General features: G+C 41.7%; 1 protein-coding gene across 1 annotated transcript in view; it reads left to right on the top strand.

Annotated features, from left to right (window-relative positions):
• Positions 1-18,898, top strand: part of Sf3b3 (splicing factor 3b subunit 3) — a 41,009-nt gene extending 22,111 nt beyond the window's left edge. Inside the window, exons 12-26 of the mRNA XM_070026263.1 lie at positions 2,911-3,062; positions 4,191-4,346; positions 5,200-5,355; positions 6,624-6,767; positions 7,297-7,419; positions 8,564-8,718; positions 10,801-10,975; positions 12,886-13,091; positions 13,184-13,340; positions 14,291-14,416; positions 14,520-14,732; positions 15,195-15,293; positions 16,408-16,551; positions 17,573-17,677; positions 18,302-18,898. Coding sequence (XP_069882364.1) covers positions 2,911-3,062; positions 4,191-4,346; positions 5,200-5,355; positions 6,624-6,767; positions 7,297-7,419; positions 8,564-8,718; positions 10,801-10,975; positions 12,886-13,091; positions 13,184-13,340; positions 14,291-14,416; positions 14,520-14,732; positions 15,195-15,293; positions 16,408-16,551; positions 17,573-17,677; positions 18,302-18,442 — 2,252 coding nt within the window. The 3' untranslated portion in view covers positions 18,443-18,898. The remainder of the gene's footprint in view (positions 1-2,910; positions 3,063-4,190; positions 4,347-5,199; positions 5,356-6,623; positions 6,768-7,296; positions 7,420-8,563; positions 8,719-10,800; positions 10,976-12,885; positions 13,092-13,183; positions 13,341-14,290; positions 14,417-14,519; positions 14,733-15,194; positions 15,294-16,407; positions 16,552-17,572; positions 17,678-18,301) is intronic.
• The last annotated feature ends 675 nt before the right edge of the window (positions 18,899-19,573 follow it).

The following is a 19,573-nucleotide window of genomic DNA, read 5'->3' as shown; positions in this document are numbered from 1 at the left end:
TAGTTTCCTACTTTTTTGGAGTTGTCTATTCCAGGTGTACTGATTGAAAGATCAGGGCCTGGAAAAAGCTTTTAACTATATTCAAGATGCTGAGACAAGATAAGCTCTTAAGTCCTCTGAATATAAAGTAGTAAGAAGGAGATACTGGAAGCTTAGTCATCTGCACAGTGGTTCATAACTTGTTGAACCTTAGATTGTAAGGCAAGGGAAGGAAGCACATCCCTTTTTCCATGTTGCTTCCTTCCGTAGTGATCAGAATAGAAATCCTGCTGAGGTGAGACCTAAATGTGTGTTCGCATACACTAAGACATTCTTACGCTTTTTTGTGTGTGTGCGGTAGTTTTTGGAGTTTGATTTCAGAGCTTTTCACTTTCTAAACAGGTGCTGTACTACTAAGCCATACCTCTGGCCCTTTTTGTACTGAGTTTTGCTTCCTACCAAGGTGCCACTTACTTTAGTCTTCCCATCGTAGCTGGGGTGGCAACTCTGTACCACCATGGCCAACTTAATTCTGTTTAATCTATGACTTTTCTGCCTGAAACTGGTGTAGAACTGTGATCCTCTTAATCTCAGCTCCTGGGACACTAGGATAACAGACATAGGCCATCACATCTACCTATGAAGTAAAGTCCTTTATAAGACTTGCTACCCCTAGAAAAGGGTATTGTGTGTATCTACAGTTTATACTCATCTACCTTGACTGAAACTTGGTTTCCTTTAACCTATCATCTCCCTAGAACAGTGTAATCTGCCATGTCTTCTAGCTGGTGAATGGAAGTATGTTTGGGTATTTGTAGGGTAATAAACACCACGAAGAAATCCATAAAGCAGCTTATAGATATCAGATTAACTGCCCTCCTGATTGCTGAACTGTCTAATGAAATATGACCCTATATAAGTTGACTCAACATCTCTTTTTACTACTGAACAGTCTGGGGCTTTGGTCAAAGGGACAGCACAAACCCAGGCACTGCTCCTTCCTCTTTTCCCCAATTCTCTTTCATGTAAGTCAGAGTTCTATAGTATCTCTACTTGAATATACCTCTTCTCCCAGGACTGAAAGGAGAGATAAAAATTATGGTCACTTGGAGCCCTTTGTTTTTTAACTTTAACCTAATCTGCCATAGTTTTCAAGATACTGAGTTTTAGTAATCACAGTGTTGGAAATGATACAGTAATCATACAAAAGTAAGCCATTTCTGTTATTACATGCCAGAAATTTGCAGTTTAGCATTGCAAGCTGGAGTGAAGAGTCCATAAGTTTGGGGTCTTGTGGAGATGAATTTTGGATTTGCTGTGAACATTTAAGATCCATTTCAGGGTCAACTATATCCTAATTATTTTTTTTTCCTAATTAGTTTTGTGATGATTAACTATGCTTAGTCTTGTAAAGCCATTTTGTACAATGTTTCCAAAGCATTTGAATGCACACTGACAATTAAAGTATAGTAAAAAAAAAATCAAAAACCAAAAAAACAGTTATCTTGTCCAGTGTTACTCCTTATGGATACCTGGTCTGGCCCTTAGAGGGTATTAATTGGGAAAGAGCTTTGGTCCTTGCTCTTAAGCTAACTTAGTAAACACATGTATTAACTGAAACAAGTTTTGTCAAACAGTACTTTTCTTACATACAAAGAAGTTTAATTATATTTCTATTAGAGCAGATTGCTACCCACCAAATTGATTTTGTGTCTTGTTTAGATCAGAACATACTGTAGGTGTTACCAGTGACACGTTTTCACTTGACCTCTCTTTCTATAAAGAATACTAATCTACCCCCTGGCAATAGGCAACAAGACACTTCATTGGTGACGTTGCTCTTACATCAGTTAGGGGCAGAACAGATGACCATCCTTAATTCATCCTAGCTTGATGTCTGGATTAGTGGTCTGTAGCACAGAAGAAATTACAGATTCTGATCAACTAATGGAGCTTTAGTTTAACTGAACCTCATTCGGAGAAATCAAAGCTAGAAATGTATCTTTTGTATGAGTAGCACACTAGTCCTACAGCTGCTATTGTTTTAGTATTCATTCCACAACTGCTATTATATCCTTTGTTTACCTAATTTCTAGCTATGGGGAACAAAAAGTTGGAAAAATACACTTTATATGAAGTAGAAAACCTCAACTCTTTAAAAACTAAATGTAACTATATTCAACCCATAGCGAGCTTTATGTCACACTTTGTGAATGTGGGAAAAGAGAAACTCTTATGTTGTAGAATGGGAGATATGGGAAATAGATGGCCTTTGACAACTGGATCTTCAGGGAACTTCTAGAGTTGCCTGTATCTCAGATCTCTGACTTCCTTGAGAACCTCATATAGTGTTTGTTTACCCAACTACTTTTCCTTATGAAAAGCAAATCCTAATAGGGTTTGCTCATGAGCACTGGATAAGTTGTATTTTTAAATAGTGAAAAACTAAGAGGTCAAGGACTGATAATATTAACTCCCCCTGCTCCCCCTCAATTTCCTGGGTATCTGATATTATTAAATCATTCCCAATGGGACTAGAATTCCTAGTCTCAACCCTAGAATGAGTTAATCTCATGGAGGCTTAAGTAGTCTCTTTTAATCTTTGCGAATATTTAAATTTTTCCCATGCCTCAGATTTCTTTGTGTTCTCATCTCTGCAAATGTTTCAAAAAAATGTAAGTTTTTTGAGGTGTTAAGAGGAAGACATTTGTACTCAGTGTATTTAGCTGTTTATCTGTAGACTGTTAAAACCCTCAGTTATCCTTGTGAATCTCATCCTGTTGGGTGTGTGTATGTGTTTGTATGTGTATGTGTGTTTTTATTACACACACAGAAGTACTTTGGAAGTTTTCTAAAAACTCTTAGTATCTCATTTGGCTTTGTAATTATGATAAATTCTTCACTAACCAACTCCTTTCTTTACTTTTCCAGATGAGTTTGATGCCTACATTATTGTTTCTTTCGTGAATGCCACCCTTGTACTTTCTATTGGAGAGACTGTAGAAGAAGTGACTGACTCTGGGTTCCTGGGTACCACCCCAACCTTGTCTTGCTCCTTGTTAGGAGATGATGCTTTGGTGCAGGTGAGGATTCTTAGAACTTGTTTGGTACATGCTCAGCTTGGATTGTCCTTTGCATTACTTGTTTTATAAACAACTTGTTTATATCGCTCCACCTTTACTTTCCAGACATGTTTATAGGGAGTACATACTATTACATCAACAGAAAACTGCACTGAGTTAAGTCTTTTTAAGTTTTTGCCAACTTAGTTACTTGGTGAATTTAGAAGTATAAAATTCTGGTTGATCTTGCCACCATTTCTCTATTACAGAACCTTCCATTTCAGCAGTATTAAATATTTTTGTGGGAGGTGCTGTTATTTGGGGCTTTGAACCTTCTTGGCTTGCTTTCTTTGTTTGTTTGTTTTTTTTTTTTGGGGTCCGGTCGTGGGGCCTGAACTCTGGGCCTGGGCGCTGTCCCTCAGCTCTTGAGCTCAAGGCTAGCACTCTACCACTTGAGCCACAGCGCCACTTCCGGCTTTTTTCTTTTTGCGTATGTGGTGCTGAGGAATCGAACCCAGGGCCTTTGGCATGCAAGGCAAGCGCTCTACCACTGAGCCACCTTCCCAGCCCTTGGCTTGCTTTCTTACCCACACTACTTGAGTCATGCCTCCAGCCCAGCTTTTTACTAGTTATTTTGGAGATAAGGTCTTCCAGACTTTTCTATCTGGTATGGACTCACCTTGATTCACTTGGTCTCAGCTTCCTGAATAATAGCTAGAATACACGCTGAGTAGATTAGAACTACTGTATATTTTGTATGCATTTTGCCAAGGAACTTTGAACTTCCTTGCAGTTAACATTGTAAACATAAACTCTAAAAAAAATTGAGGGGCTGGGAAGGTAGCTTAGTGGTAGAGTGCTTGCCTTGCATTCATGAGGCCCTGGGTTTGATTCCTCAGTACCACATGAGCAGAAAAGGCCGGAAGTGGTGCTGTGGTTCAAGTGGGAGAGTGCTAGCTTTGAGCTGAAGAGCTGAGGGACAGCGCCTAAAGCCCAGAGTTCAGGCCCCATAACCAACCAAAAAAAAAAAAAAGTTGATCTTGTCTAGGGCCTACTAATTCAAGTTGGTGCCAGGTTTAGTGGTGTGAAGATCATTCTGAGTGATGAAATCAAATTGCTAAAATCAAGTTTCTTTCTTTTGTTGGCTAGGTGTATCCAGATGGCATTCGGCACATACGAGCAGACAAGAGAGTCAATGAGTGGAAGACTCCTGGGAAGAAAACGATTGTAAAATGTGCAGTGAACCAGCGACAAGTAGTGATTGCTCTGACAGGAGGAGAGCTGGTCTATTTTGAGATGGACCCCGTATGGTTTATTTTCATTTGTTTGTTTTGTGGAATTGAGGCCCTCTGTTATATTCACTGAAGGAGTTAGTGTAGGGTGCAGAGTAAAGATGGGAGTTGTCATTGAAGCATCTGGAATGTGTGCATAAGAAAAACAATGGGGGACTAGAAGTGCCTGTTGGTCAATCTAGCTCTTTTCAGAGGGGAAAACAAGTCTGCTTCAAGATCCTGCTTAGCAGTGAGACACTTCTCCCTCTGAACTTTATGTATTTTCCCCAAGATATTTGGCTTATATTTACTTTATGCCATCTAAATCAATTTCACATTTTTTTTGTCTTGAATATGGAATGATACTGGAGAAATTATTTTGCAATCAAAATGTCTACAGTGGCTGAGGTGTTGTTTAGTATTAAAACTTGGACTCGGCTTCAGGTTCTTGCTTGGCTTTTTGTTTATGGCTGGCACTTTACTACTTGAGCTATACTTCCAGACCAGCTCTTTCCTGCTTAGAGATAGAGTCCCAAGGACCTTTCTATCCTGTGACCCTAAAATCTCAGCTTCCTGAGAAGCTAGGATTACAGGCATGATCAATCCATGTCTAACTTGAGACTTCGCTTTTAATCATCATATTTGAATTCTCTTTCATTCAAAGCATAAATAGATTTATATATGTATATTTCCAATTTCTGAAAACTAGTTTGGCTTTGAGAATGTTGGTATATTGAGCTTGTCAAATGTTTCTTGATTTTGTCACACTTGGGAGAAATTCTTAGATTTTGACTATTATAAGAGGAGTAAGAGGAAACAAAGAAACCTAAGCCTTCCTCCTTGGGTTCAGGTCTGGAGTACTCATCTCCTTTTTTCCCCTTTTATAGTCAGGACAGTTGAATGAGTACACAGAACGGAAGGAGATGTCAGCAGATGTGGTGTGCATGAGTCTGGCCAACGTACCTCCTGGAGAGCAGCGATCTCGCTTCCTGGCTGTAGGTCTGGTGGACAACACTGTCAGAATCATCTCCCTGGATCCCTCAGTGAGTGATACTCTCAACTTCAAATCTGGATCCCAAAACCTATTGCTGTTGCTTAATTTCTTTTTTCTTTCTTTCTTTCTTTTTGGGTTTGTGGTATTGGTAACTTGCCCAGGGCAGGAGCTCTACTCTACTACTGAGCTATATAGGTGCTGCTACTCCAAAGGCAGCATACCTTGAGTTTTACGCTGTGGCTTAAGGATGTTGGTCTGAGATTACTAGTATTTCTTTGGCATAAGCCCTGAGTCCTTTTTGCAGTTAAAAAAAAAAAAAAGCTTGGTTTTTTGTTGTTGTTATTGTTGTTATTGTTGTTTCGTTTTGTTTTTTTGAGGCTTGAACTCAGCCTAGGTACTGACCACTTTGAGCCACAGCTCCACTTCAGTTTTCTGGTATTTAATTGGAGTTAAGAGTCTCACGGACTTTCCTGCCCTGGCTAACTTTGGACTATAATTTTCAGATCTTGTCCTCCTGAGTAGCTAGGATTACAGGCATGAGCCAACAGCTCCCAGCTTCTTGAGACTATTATTATGGAATAGAATTTTACTTTCTCTAGGGACTTAATAACTTAGAGGATATAACCTTTGCTTGTTTACTTTTATCACTGTCAGTTTTGATAAAAAGAGGAATGGAAATTCCTCCCAGAGCTTATTCTGAGATTTTGTTTAATAGTTTTTACCCTCTGGCAACTAACTCATCCCCAATTGTAGGGTAGTACATGCCTATGTACCCAGCACTCAGAATGCTGAGGCAGCAGGATTGCAAAGTTTAAGGCCTACAAAGGGGAAACCATGTCTTAAAAAAACCACTCATGGAGCCAGGCGCTGGTGGCTCACGCCTGTAATCCTAGCTACTCAGGAGGCTGAGATCTGAGGATCGCGGTTCAAAGCCAGCCCAGGCAGGAGAGACCGTGAGACTCCTATCTCCAATAAACCACCAGAAAACTGGAAGTGGCGCTGTAGCTCAAGTGGTAGAGCGCTCGCCTTGAGCTGAAGAGCTGAGGGACAGCGCCCAGGCCCAGAGTTCAAGCCCCACGGCTGACAAAAAAACCAAAAAACCACTCATGGGCTGGGAAGTTGGCTCAGTGGTAGTGTTTGCCTTGCATGCATTAGGCCCTGGGTTTGATTCCTCAGCACCATGTTTTTTCTTGCCCACGAGAAAGTTCTTTTGAGTACTAGCCTTTGTGTATGTTATTTTCCAAAATTGGTATTTCCTTGTGATTTTTGTTTTTTTAGTGTTATAATATTTTCCCCCCTATATTCTTCTACTCCCAGGACTGTTTGCAACCTTTGAGTATGCAGGCTCTCCCAGCCCAACCTGAGTCCTTGTGTATTGTGGAAATGGGTGGAACTGAGAAGCAGGATGAGCTGGGTGAAAGAGGTTCTATTGGTTTCCTGTATCTGAACATTGGGCTGCAGGTAAGAGTTCCAGAAGTTCCCATTGTTCCCATTGTATCAGGCCTTCTGTATGTAGATTTCACATACTCCTTTAATTACTAGAATTTTTTGTGTACATAGTTTCAGATAACTGCTTAGGACAATGAATAGTGTTGCTGTGGATTCATTTCATTACAGCAAAGTAGGTCTGGAAAGAAGTATTTTTACACCTAATAACATTCTTGCCTTAGCCTTGAATCAGACATTTCTCTTAGCAGCTTTTTCTTTTTAGGGAAAATGGTGTTTTAGGACCATAGTCAAAAAGGCTTGGCTCTTCAACTGTGGATCTATTTTAGTTATAAAGAAGATTTTAATGTACACAATTTAAAAAATTTGTAAGGTATATTGTGAAAAGAAGTGTTTTTCACTTAGTAGATGCTTAGTAACTATTTCAGTGAGTGAATGAGGGATAGCTATTGCTAGGGTGTTTTTAAAAATTACCAAGTCATTTTCTTTCATGGGTGATAAGTTGCATCTTGAATGTTTCACCTATTCCTTTCCTTTTGGTTAGAATGGTGTGCTGCTGAGAACTGTCCTAGATCCTGTCACTGGGGACTTGTCTGACACCCGCACTAGGTACCTGGGGTCTCGTCCTGTGAAGCTCTTCCGGGTCCGAATGCAAGGCCAAGAGGCAGTAAGTGATCTAAGGGGGCAGGCAGCACATTTGAATGTAAAATGACACCAGCTTAAAAAAAACAATCCCTTTGTTATAAGATGTACTTTAATTCATTAGTCTATAGTTCGTTTGATCATGACTAGTTTGTTGGGTTCACTTAACCTAGACCATTTTAACTGGAAAGTTGTATGGCACTGTGCCATTATTTGACTTTAGGAATATTGGAGTTTTCTTTAGACTGAACAACTATGGCTGGGGCTAAGACTTTCCATCCAGGGCACCACCAGCCATGAGTAAGCCAGTCAAGTTTAGGATATTAGTGTTACTGGGCACTGTGCTAATTCTTAAATGTTACTTTGTTTAATTCTTTGTTTAATACTTTGTTTAATTACAGCTGCCCAGCCTTAGGATAATTAATTCCTATTTTACACATATAGAAACAACTTAGAAAAAAGGGACTGATTAGCTGTGATTTTAGAATTTACTGAGTCATACTGCCTCTTCTCTAGGCTTCTTTTGCCAGTGATGGCCTCACCTCTCTTCTCTCTTCTCTCTTCTCTTTTCTCTCTTCTCTCTTCTCTCTTCTCTCTTCTCTCTTCTCTCTTCTCTTTCTGTGTTAGTTGTGGTACCTGAACTCTGGCCCTGGGTGCTGTCCCTCAGCTCTTCAGCTCAAGGCTAGCGCTCTACCACTTGAGCCATAGCACCACTTCCAGATTTTTCTGCTTATGTAGTGCTGTGGAATTGAACCCAGGATCTCATGCATGGAAGACAAGCACTCTATCACTGATCCCCTTCCCTGCCTCTTTTATTTTTGTCAGGGGAAGGTACCTTTCCTGGGGTTTAAACTCAGGACCTGGGTGTTATCCCTGAGCTTTTTTTGCTTAAGGCTAGCATTCTACCATTTAAGCTACTACTTCACTTCTGGCTCTTTTTGAGTAGTTTATTGAAAATAAGAATCTCGTGCTTTCCTCCCTAAGCTAGCTTTTAACCATGATCCTCAAATCTCAGCCTCCTGAGTAGCTAGGATTACAGGTGTGAGCCCCACTGGTATCCAACACAATGACTAGAGTATTCTATGGATTGAAATTTGGGTTTAAATTATTCAGTCAGCCTACTGTGTTTGAGTTTTTTCCATTTATTAGGTATGTTCTAATCTCTTTAGGTGTTGGCCATGTCAAGCCGCTCGTGGTTGAGCTATTCTTACCAATCTCGCTTTCATCTCACACCCCTCTCTTATGAGACCTTGGAGTTTGCATCTGGCTTTGCTTCTGAACAGTGTCCTGAGGGCATTGTGGCCATTTCCACTAACACTCTGAGGTGAGTCCTGGGTTTAGAGCCCTGTAGGAAGCATTTCTGCAGAGTCACAGCCTGTGGTTTTGCTAGTGGTGGATAGATAGTAGAGAGCCAGCTTTTCATGATTAGACTTGTGTGTTGCAATTGGAACCTTCATTTGGCCCAGGCTTTTAAAACCTTAGAGCCAAGTTTCGGTGATTTTGAGTTTTAGCTTCTATTTAGACTTTCAAAGCCAAGTTTTAATATTTAGCTCAAGAGCAATCTTGAGAGTTCAGTTTTTATTTTCCCATTATTTTTATTTATTTTATGTTTAAGCATGGGTATTGGTGTCAGCACTTATTACTCGAACCAACTGTATTTTTTGGTTGTTTGAACATTTGTGTGTGAATTTTTTTTTTTTTTTTTTTGCCGGTCATGGGGCCTGAACTCTGGGCCTGGGTGCTGTCCCTCATCTCTTCAGCTCAAGGCTCTACCACTGGAGCCACAGTACCACTTCTGGCTTTTTCTGTTTATGTGGTGCTGAGGAATTGAACCCAGGGCCTCATGCTTGCAAGGCATGCACTCTACCACTGAGCTACCTTCCCAGCCTGTGTGTGAATTTTTGTGTAAACAAAGATTTTCATTTTCTTTAAAGCATGGAACTGATAGGTCATGTAGTAATAGCTATGTTTAACTTTTGGAGGGGGCACTATGGTGGGTTTTGAACTCAGAATCTTACACTTAATGTTAGGCAGGGCTCTTATCATTTTATCACTTTACTTATTTTTCACATAGGGCTTCATGTTTCAGCTTGGGGCCAATCTTAAATTTGAATCTTTTCCTTTGGCCTCTTACATAGCTAGGACCTCAGGCAAACACCACCATTCTTGGCTTTTTTTCTTTTTGTCGTGGTGCTTAAACTCAGATCTTGGGGGCAGTTTCTGAGCTTTTTTGCTCAAGGCTAGTGCTCTGCCACTCTGAGCCACAGTACCGCTTCGGTTTTCTGGGGATTAATTGGAGATGAGAATCTTATGGACCTTCCTGTCCAGTCTGGCTATGAACTACTATCCTTAGATCTCAGCCTCCTGAGAACCTCCTGAGTAGCTACGATTACAGGCATGAGCCAGCTGGTACCTGGTTCATGGCTTGCTTATTGGTTGAGATGGGAGTCTCACTGACTTTCTGCCCAGCCTGTCCTCAGACTGTGATCATTTCAACTTATCTCTTGAATAACTGGGATTATAAGTGTGAATCCTTGTGCTTGGCTTTATATTTAATTTTGGAGGAATTACAGACTATATTTCAAAGTGATTATATTGTTTTACACTCCTACTAGCCAAAATAGGATCTCATTTTTTTCACATTCTCACAAGTGGCTTTGATTTTAGAGATTTTATTGGATATGAAGTGCTATCTCACAGTTTAGATAAGCATTTCTCAAATGGATGATATTGAGTATATTTTCTTGTGTTTATTGGCCATTCTTGGATCTGTTGTCCATTTCTTTTATTACTGAGTTATTTGTGCTAGTTTTGCATTACCAAAATAAAATACTTGAGATAATCAACTTAGAAAAGATTTTTATTAGCTCATAGTTTTGATGCTAGTTCATGATTGCTTTTGGCCAGCGGTAAGGTAGGATTTTTTAGTAGGATTGTGTAGCACAGCAAAACTGTTGGTTTATATCATGAGTCAGGGAACAGAGGAGAAATGAAGTCAAATCCCATAATACCCTTTTGAGGGCACACCCCCAATGACCTCATGATCGCTCACTAGGCCTTACCTCTTGTAGATTTTACCACCTTCCACTCTGTTTCATGTAACACAATCGGTACATATGCCTCAGGTTGGCACATTGTCTTTGAAGTTAGAAGTTTCCTTTGATGTTCATAATGTATGTTTCACTGGTAAATCTACCAGAATTTCTGTGGACAGTGGTATATGTTGCTGAAGGGGAAGGACCTTCTGGATCCCCTCGTCTCCTGTATACCTTAGAAGGCTTTTGTGTCATGTTGATACCAACACTAGATCTGTAGGGACTGTGATTGCTGTGACTGCTCATGGTACATCTCACCAGTATCTAGGACCTGAGCTAGTAACCTGTTAACCCATGTGCCTTTGTCACAGGATTTTGGCATTGGAGAAGCTAGGTGCTGTCTTCAATCAAGTAGCCTTCCCGTTGCAGTACACACCCAGGAAATTTGTCATCCATCCTGAAAGTAACAACCTTATAATCATTGAGACAGACCACAATGCCTATACTGAGGCCACAAAAGCTCAGAGAAAGCAGCAGATGGCAGAGGTAAGTCTTAAAAAGGGATACAGTTGAAGCATGTGCATATAAACTTGTATAGAAAAGTTAAACCTCCACAATGGTTGATTGTATTTTCCCCTTGGGCAGTAATGAGGTTTGAATTCAGGTTCTCATGCTTGCACACACTCCACTGATAAGCCATCCCTCCAGCCCTTTTTACCCTGATCCAAAAAGACTTGAAGCCTGGCCTATATTCTGCCTTGTAATTTTTTTTGGGTGGTGGGGGTTGGTTGTGGGACTTGAACACAAGGCCTGGGTGCTGTCCCTGCACTTTTGTGCTCAGGTTAGAGCACTCTACCACTTTGAGACACAGCTCTACTTCTTATTTTCTGGTGGTTGAAGGTAAGAATTTCATGCACTTTTCTGTCTGGGCTGACTTTGAACCATGGTCCTCAGATCTCAGCCTCCTGAATAGCTAGGATTACAGGTGTAAGCCACCAGTGCGTGGGGATTTAGCTTAATAGTAAGAGCATTTAGCACTGTAAAAAGAAAACAAAATCTTCCATTCAAGCTCATTTGACATTCTTTAAGCAGAGTCTTTTGCCACAGACCTTGGTTTTCTTCTGACCCAGGATTATATGTTGCCTGGATTTGAGCTCCAGAGTAGCTTTTAAATTTTCCATAATAGCAGCTCTTCCAGAAACCACTTCCCAGCAAAAGTCAAAAGGCCCACTGGGCACTGGTGGCTTGGGCCTGTAATCCTAGCTACTCAGGAGGTTAAGATTTGAGGATTGTGGTTCAAAGCCAGCTTAGGTAGGAAAGTCCATAAGGCTCTTATCTCCAATTAACCACCAGAAAACTGGAAGTGGAGCCATGGCTCAAAGTGGTAGACTGCTAGCCTTGAACAAAAGAGCTCAGGGATAGTGTGCCCAGATCCTGAGTTCAAGCCCTATAGCGCGCGCGCGCGCACACACACACACACATACACACACGTCAAAAAGCCACAACTTTGCAGAACCATGTGCAGCCTGAGATGAGAAAGTCATCTTAGCAGGGTATATCAGGTATTTTGGGTAGAAAAAAAATAAGATTTTTATTTACACACACACACACACACACACACACACACACACACACACGTCAAAAAGCCACAACTTGGCAGAACACACACACACACACACACACACACACACACACACACACACACACACACACACACACACACACACACACACACACACACACACACACACACACACACACACACACACACGTCAAAAAGCCACAACTTGGCAGAACCATGTGCAGCCTGAGATGAGAAAGTCATCTTAGCAGGGTATATCAGGTATTTTATGGGTAGAAAAAAATAAGATTTTTATTTACACACACACACACGTCAAAAAGCCACAACTTTGCAGAACCATGTGCAGCCTGAGATGAGAAAGTCATCTTAGCAGGGTATATCAGGTATTTTGGGTAGAAAAAAATAAGATTTTTATTTTCATATTTCTTAGATTACTAGTTCCAATGTTTGCTGTAGTTCATATTCTTTTGGCATTTTCTCTTCAAGTGTATCTATCAATATCTGGTTTTTCTGCTAGTGTTTCCTTCCTCCCCATGTCTTACACCTCTCCCTTGAGTCTTTACTTTGGGGAATCCTGATGTTACTTTTTTTTTTTTTTTTGGTGTCAGTTTTAGAGCTTGAACTCAGGGCCTGGGCACTGTCCCTGAGCTTTGCTCAAGGCTAATGCTCTACACTTTAGCCACAGCTCCAGTGGTTAATTGGAGGTAAGAGTTTTATAGACTTTGCAGCCTGGGCTAGCTTTAAACCATGATCTTCAGATCTCAGTCTCCTGTGTAGCTAGGATTATAAGCTTTGACCCACCAGTACTTGGCTAGACTTTGCTACTTGTCTGCTTCTTCTCTGAATGCTGGTTCTTCTTGCTCTTTGATTATAGGAAATGGTGGAAGCAGCAGGGGAAGATGAGCGGGAGCTGGCTGCAGAGATGGCAGCAGCATTTCTCAATGAAAACCTCCCTGAATCCATTTTTGGAGCTCCCAAGGCTGGCAATGGGCAGTGGGCCTCTGTGATCCGAGTGATGAATCCTATTCAGGGAAACACACTGGACCTTGTTCAGCTGGAGCAAAATGAGGCTGCTTTTAGGTAAGGACCCCAGGACAATCCAAGGTTTGGCACATGGAAATGAGTTCTTTGAGTTTTGACTAATACCTGGCTCTTCCTTTTTCTGTTTGTAGTGTGGCTGTGTGCAGGTTCTCCAACACTGGTGAAGACTGGTATGTGCTGGTGGGCGTGGCCAAGGACCTGATTCTGAATCCTCGATCTGTGGCAGGGGGCTTTGTATATACATACAAGCTTGTGAACAATGGGGAAAAACTAGAGTTTTTGCATAAGGTAGGAACCAGATAATGACTCCTGGATTTAATTTACGGGTCAGGGTTTTAGAGTACTAAATAGCTTACTGATTTCAAGCCATCTCGGGCTAGCACATATTCCATGTGCTAGCTTGTGGTACTCTAGTGCTTGAGTCCCACAGAAGATAAACCCTAAATCAGTCCCTTGTTTACTGTCTTACTTAAATTGGCAGTAATTCAGGACCAGAATTCAGTAACTTTGAAAATTAAATATTCTCAACTGGGTACCTGTGGCTCATGCCTCTAATCCTAGCTACTAGGAGGCTGAGATCTGAGGATCTTAGTTTGACGCCAGCCTGGACAGGAAGTCCATGAGAGTCTTATCTCCAGTAAATTACTCAGAAAAAGCCAGAAGTGGAATTGAGGTTCTAGTGGTAGAGTGTTAGCCCAGGGACAGTGCCCCAACCCTGAATTCAAGCCCCAGGACCAGCAAAATAATAATATACTCTAATAAAGATAATGTATATACAGGTATATTGTACAATGTATATCAGGTATATTGGATTTTTATTTTCACATTTCTCAGATTACTAGTAGCAGTGTTTGCTGCAGTTCATGTTCTTTTGGCATTTTTTCTTCAGATGTAACTATCAGTGTCTGATTTTTCTGCAAGTGTTTCCTTCCTCCCCATGCTATTAAATTTTATTAATATTAGAATAATTCATATTCTCTCCTTCACACTAATAGTATATAGTAAAGCTTCAGCTTTACCATAGAAGGAATGAATTCTAGGAAATGATTACTTCAGAGACCTGTCTTTACTTTAAACTCATTTCAACTGCTGAAAGTGTAATTTATTTCTCTGATTAGCAGAGGAAGGTCACTTGCTCTGTCTTGACAAGAGCCTGTAGAAACAGGCAGTTCTGGGCTGAGGGGGTGGGATTAGCATGTAAGTCTGGATAGCTGTATGACCTGCTTTTCCTCTCACAGACGCCAGTGGAGGAAGTCCCTGCTGCCATTGCCCCATTCCAGGGAAGGGTGTTGATTGGTGTGGGAAAGCTTTTGAGAGTCTATGACCTGGGGAAGAAGAAGTTACTCCGAAAGTGTGAGAATAAGGTAAATGTGCTGGTGTGGGTGCTAGGATCTACCTAAGGAGGAAGAAAGGAGCTTTTCCAATAATTAAATTCCAAGATAACATTATCTTTTTTTAATCCCCTAGCATATTGCTAACTACATATCTGGGATCCAGACTATTGGACACAGGGTAATCGTATCTGATGTCCAAGAAAGTTTTATCTGGGTTCGCTACAAGCGTAATGAAAACCAGCTCATCATCTTTGCTGATGACACCTACCCCCGATGGGTCACTACAGCTAGTCTCCTTGACTATGACACTGTGGCTGGGGCAGACAAGTTTGGCAACATTTGTGTGGTGAGTTGATGTTGTCTTCTTGGGGTAACAGTGATGTGTGGGAAAGCTGGCTTGGTTTGTGGTGGTGGTACAACCAGGAATCCCTGATAATGGTCTGTAATATGTGAAGTTAAAATGAATATGAAATTTAATGCTACAAAGAATAACTTCTTCATTTTTCAAGCTTTCCTACCAGTCATCTGGATACCTTCCTCTCCCTTCTCTGCTTTCCCAATAATAATGATGGGTATCTTTTTCTTGTCTGTGTTGTATGGTGGTTTTGCTCTAGGCAGTGCTAGCTCTTGATTGTGACTTGGTTCTCTTGGGTTTGTTGATCCTTAGACATCTATTCCCAAAGCAGATGCAAGCGACCTGGCAAGCCTTTTGTCTGCATATTAGCCCTTGGTTTGCTTGCAAGATCTGGGGCAAGTTTTGATTGGGGATCTAGGACCCATTGGTGTGATTTGTTTCACTTTCTTTTAGGTAAGGCTCCCCCCTAATACCAATGATGAAGTAGATGAGGATCCCACAGGAAACAAAGCCCTGTGGGACCGGGGCTTGCTCAATGGTGCCTCACAGAAGGTAAGATTACAGAGAGGGTCCAAGGGAAAGGCATGTTTAGTACCATCCTTGTTGCTTTCACTGAAGAAACAGTGTTTAAGAGATTACCCATATGTATATAAGTGCACTGTGGCCGAGTGCCCTCTAACAGGCATGTAGCACCACACCCAGCTAAAAAGGTTTCTAGATGGTAATTGTCTACCAGAAATGATCTTATCTCAAGGAGTTTTTGAGATGTTAGATTTTCAAGTAAAAATTGAAGGAATTTATTTATTTATTTATTTATTTTTGTCGGTCATGGGGCTTGAACTTTGGGCTTAGGCGCTATCCCTGCGCTCTTCAGCTCAAAGTGAGCACTTTACTGCTTGAGCCACAGCACCACTTTCGGTTTTCTGATGGTTAATTGGAGATAAGAGTCTCACGGACTTTTCTGCCTGGGCTGGCCTTGAACCGTGATCCTCAGATCTCAGCCTCCTCAGTAGCTAGAATTATAGGCGTGAGCCACCGGTGCCCAGCTGAAGGAATTTTAAAGCACTTTGAGACTATAATTTTTATTTTTGCGCTGGTCCTGCGATTTGAACTCAGCTTGGACACTGTCCCTTAAGTGTTTTGCTCAAAGCTAGCACTCTTAACACTTGAGCCACAGCTCTACTTCTTGCTTTGTGGCCTAGGGGGCGGGCAGTGAAATGGAGATGAGAATCTCATGGACTTTTCTGTCTGGGCTGGTTTGAACCATGATCTTCAGATCTCAGCTTCCTGAATATCTAAGCTAGGAGTGTAGGTGTAAAGTGTGAGCCACTGGTGCTCTGTTTTTTGTTTTTTTTTTTTGTTTTTTTAATGGTGAGCCTGGGTGTGGTGGCACATATCTATAATTAATTTCAGTGACTCAGGATGGTGGAGGTCAGGATTGTGGTTTGAACCTGACCTGGGAAAAATGCAAGACCCTATTTTTTGGGGGTTGGGGGTAAATACCTGAAAACAAAAGGACTGGGGCATGACCTGAGTATTAGAGCACTTGCCTCCCTTCCCAGGGAAAAAAGTATGGTGAAATGTACACGAAGGCATTGCTTGATCTTGGAAATCCAATCCAGATTCTGGAGGGCATAAATAGTTAGAGTCTCTTTTCACTTTGCAGGCAGAGGTGATTATGAACTACCATGTTGGGGAGACCGTGCTATCACTACAGAAGACCACGTTGATCCCAGGAGGCTCAGAATCACTTGTTTATACCACCTTGTCAGGTGGAATTGGGATCCTCGTCCCATTCACATCCCATGAGGTGAGAGTACCCACATGTCTCTGGCCTTGCTTGGCCTTCCTAGGGTTCTTAGTGCTGAATATGCCTTAGAAGGCATTTGTCCTTAATTGTAATTAGGAATGTTGTAGACTTTTGAAAATGACAGTTGTTTTAGGGGAAGCTGGGTGCCAGTGGCTTATACCTGTAATCCCTAGCTACTCATGAGGCAGAAATCTGAGGATTTTAGTTCAAAGCCAGCCTGGACAGGAAAAGCTGACTCTTATCACCAACTAACCACCGAAAAGCTAGAAGTGGAGCTGTGGCTCAAGTGGTAGAGTTCTAGCCTTAAGCAAAAAAGCTCAGGCCCAGGCCCTGAGTTCAAGCCCTAGGACTGATGCACATTCTTGCTTTCTCTCTTCCCATTCTCCCTCCCTCCTTTTCCCTCTCTCCCCCTTTCTCCCTACTCCCTTCCCTTGGGGAGAAAGGAATCCTGAATTTTTTTTCCCCTTGAGAAAGGTCATTCATTTGATGCTGTACCAGTTCTGGCCCAAAGCCCAAGAACAGAATTCCACGGACCAGGAATAACAAGATGATGTCCTTTGGGATATCAATTTTAGGATTGGTTAAGTGGTTTGTAACATTCCATGAGCAATCTGTGATCAGGAATCTGACCTCATAGGCAACTCTGCAAATAACATTCTCTTGAACTATATATAATATAGTAAGATCTTTTTTTAGCCATCCTGTTGTTGTAGAAAAAACTTTGACCATCAGACAAGTGACTATTTACCATGTGTCTGCATGGTAAATCAATTGTTTGGAGCTGCACGCAGTGGCACATACTATGATCCTGGTACTCAGGAGGCTGAGACAAGAGGATTGAGAGTTCAAGGACAGTCCAGCCTTCATAGAAAGACGACACCACACACACCACACACACCACACACACACACGCACGCATGCGCGCGCGCGCGCGCGCGCGCGCGATCAGTGGCTATCTTGAAATCATTTACTAGCAAGTTGGAATCACTTTTTACTCAGAAGCACATTGTTTCTTCCACAGGACCATGACTTCTTTCAACATGTAGAAATGCACCTTCGGTCTGAGCATCCTCCTCTCTGTGGGCGAGACCACCTCAGCTTTCGTTCCTATTACTTCCCTGTTAAGGTAGGTTGGGGAATCTGTATTTAAAGGAGAATCGTCTGCCTACTACTCACCAGGCCTGTTCTCTAGAGGGACCCTATGTCTTAGAAGTCAGAACAATTCTAACTGGACATAGTAAGTAGCCCATCCTGGCACTTAGGAAGCTACATAGTAAGACTCCATCTAAAAAACTCAAAAGTCTAAGACGGGAGGTGTGGCTTAAGGGGTAGAATGTCTGCCTACCAAGCATGAGTCCTGAGTTCAAACCCCAGTATTACCAATAACCTAGGGTGTCCCACATTGGGGTGTTAGTCACTGTCTCTGGTAAGAGTACTTGCCTAGCAAGTAAAAACCTCACCAAAAAGAAAAGTATGAATAATCCTGAGCAAATGACCATCAAGATTGATGGAGGCTGTGCTGGGGACATATGATTTATGTGGCTAATGATAGATATTCCCAAAGAGAAGGCTGTACAAAGTTTATACTAGTTCTGCAAGTCTGAACTCCACCTGCCCGTGTTAACTTGGAATATACTTCACAAAGGAGTCAGGTTTGTGAAGGAACAGTAGCCACCCTTCCCTGCCAAATGTTGCTTTAGCTGTGTCCTTTTCTTTGCCTATCTAATGTAGTTTGACTTTTCTGTTTCAGAATGTGATTGATGGAGACCTCTGTGAGCAGTTCAACTCCATGGAGCCTAATAAGCAAAAGAACGTGTCTGAAGAATTGGACCGAACCCCTCCAGAAGTATCCAAGAAACTTGAGGATATCCGGACCCGTTATGCTTTCTGAGCCTTCCTTTACCTATGGGACTTCCCAAAGGTTCTGGTTTATTTTTCCCACCATTATCACCACCTGATTTCTGCCACATAACAGGAGAAAGGTGACTAGATAATTAAGACTGCAATATTAAAGCCAATAGCTCTTTCCCCCCCACTCTTCCTCTGAGTGACTGCTTCCCCCAAAACTGGCACTGAGGTATGCTCATTTTTCTCTGCCTACTACATAATACATTGCCACAGGCTCTAGTGTAGAACATGATATCCCTGCATTTGTATCTGTGGCTCTTGTCTACTTTTGTATACACCCTTAAATTTTAACTGGTTTTTTCTGTAAATAAAGTTTTGTACAATGTTACTTTGTGGGAGGTAGGGAGGCAAGCTATAGAGGGGCCAGGTTGGATGCAGCGTGACTCTTGATTTCTGCCATTCTTAACCTACCCAAAAATACAAATAGTTTTTAAGGTGATCAAGGCTGTGTGTCTTTTCTGGGGATGAGGATTAAAGTGGGAGGTTTGAGCCTGGATTGGAAGAATGAGTCTGTTCCTTCATTCCAGATATCTACTTGGCCTCCTTCTTCTGGCTCCATGGTGGTTTCTCTGACTTCCTTGTTTTTTTGTTGTGCAGATGAAATTTAGGTTTAATAACCACGTAGATATCCACCCCTCTTTCCATTGGATTGAGGAAAGTTATCCCAGCCCAGCCCAGCTTGTTTCTACTCTGAAATCTTGAAATGTTCCTATTTCTTTCACAGCTCTGTAACAGCCCTTTGGCCCTGTAACTACTAGGAGGGATCTGTAAGCACAAAAAAAAAAACCCAGATACTAGCCTTCCCTTAGTTGCAGTCCATGTATGTGTACCCTGTTGAGAAGACACATTGTAACCAGGGGGCCAAGAGTGTGTATGGGGGGCTGTTTATAAGCATACATTTGGGGTAGGTTCCAGATGGTCTTGGGATATAAGGAAGGAACACTGTGCCTGTTGACCAGTAGAGGCCCCAATTCAGAAATATTCCAGCCCACGCCTGGAAATTTGTCCTGCCTAGCTTGTGTGGGAAGCCTTGACCTTCCAGGCATTCCTTCAACACATTTGAACTTAGAGAAGAAGAAAAAACAACTAAGCTCCCTCAGTCCACTGCATCTAC

This window comes from Dipodomys merriami, unplaced genomic scaffold, assembly GCF_024711535.1.
Source record: "Dipodomys merriami isolate MVZ:Mamm:240054 unplaced genomic scaffold, mDipMer1.0.p SCAF_176, whole genome shotgun sequence".
Taxonomy (NCBI): domain Eukaryota; kingdom Metazoa; phylum Chordata; class Mammalia; order Rodentia; family Heteromyidae; genus Dipodomys; species Dipodomys merriami.
The sequence above is the reverse complement of the archived record's forward strand: the minus strand, read 5'-3'. Positions and strand labels throughout refer to the sequence as shown.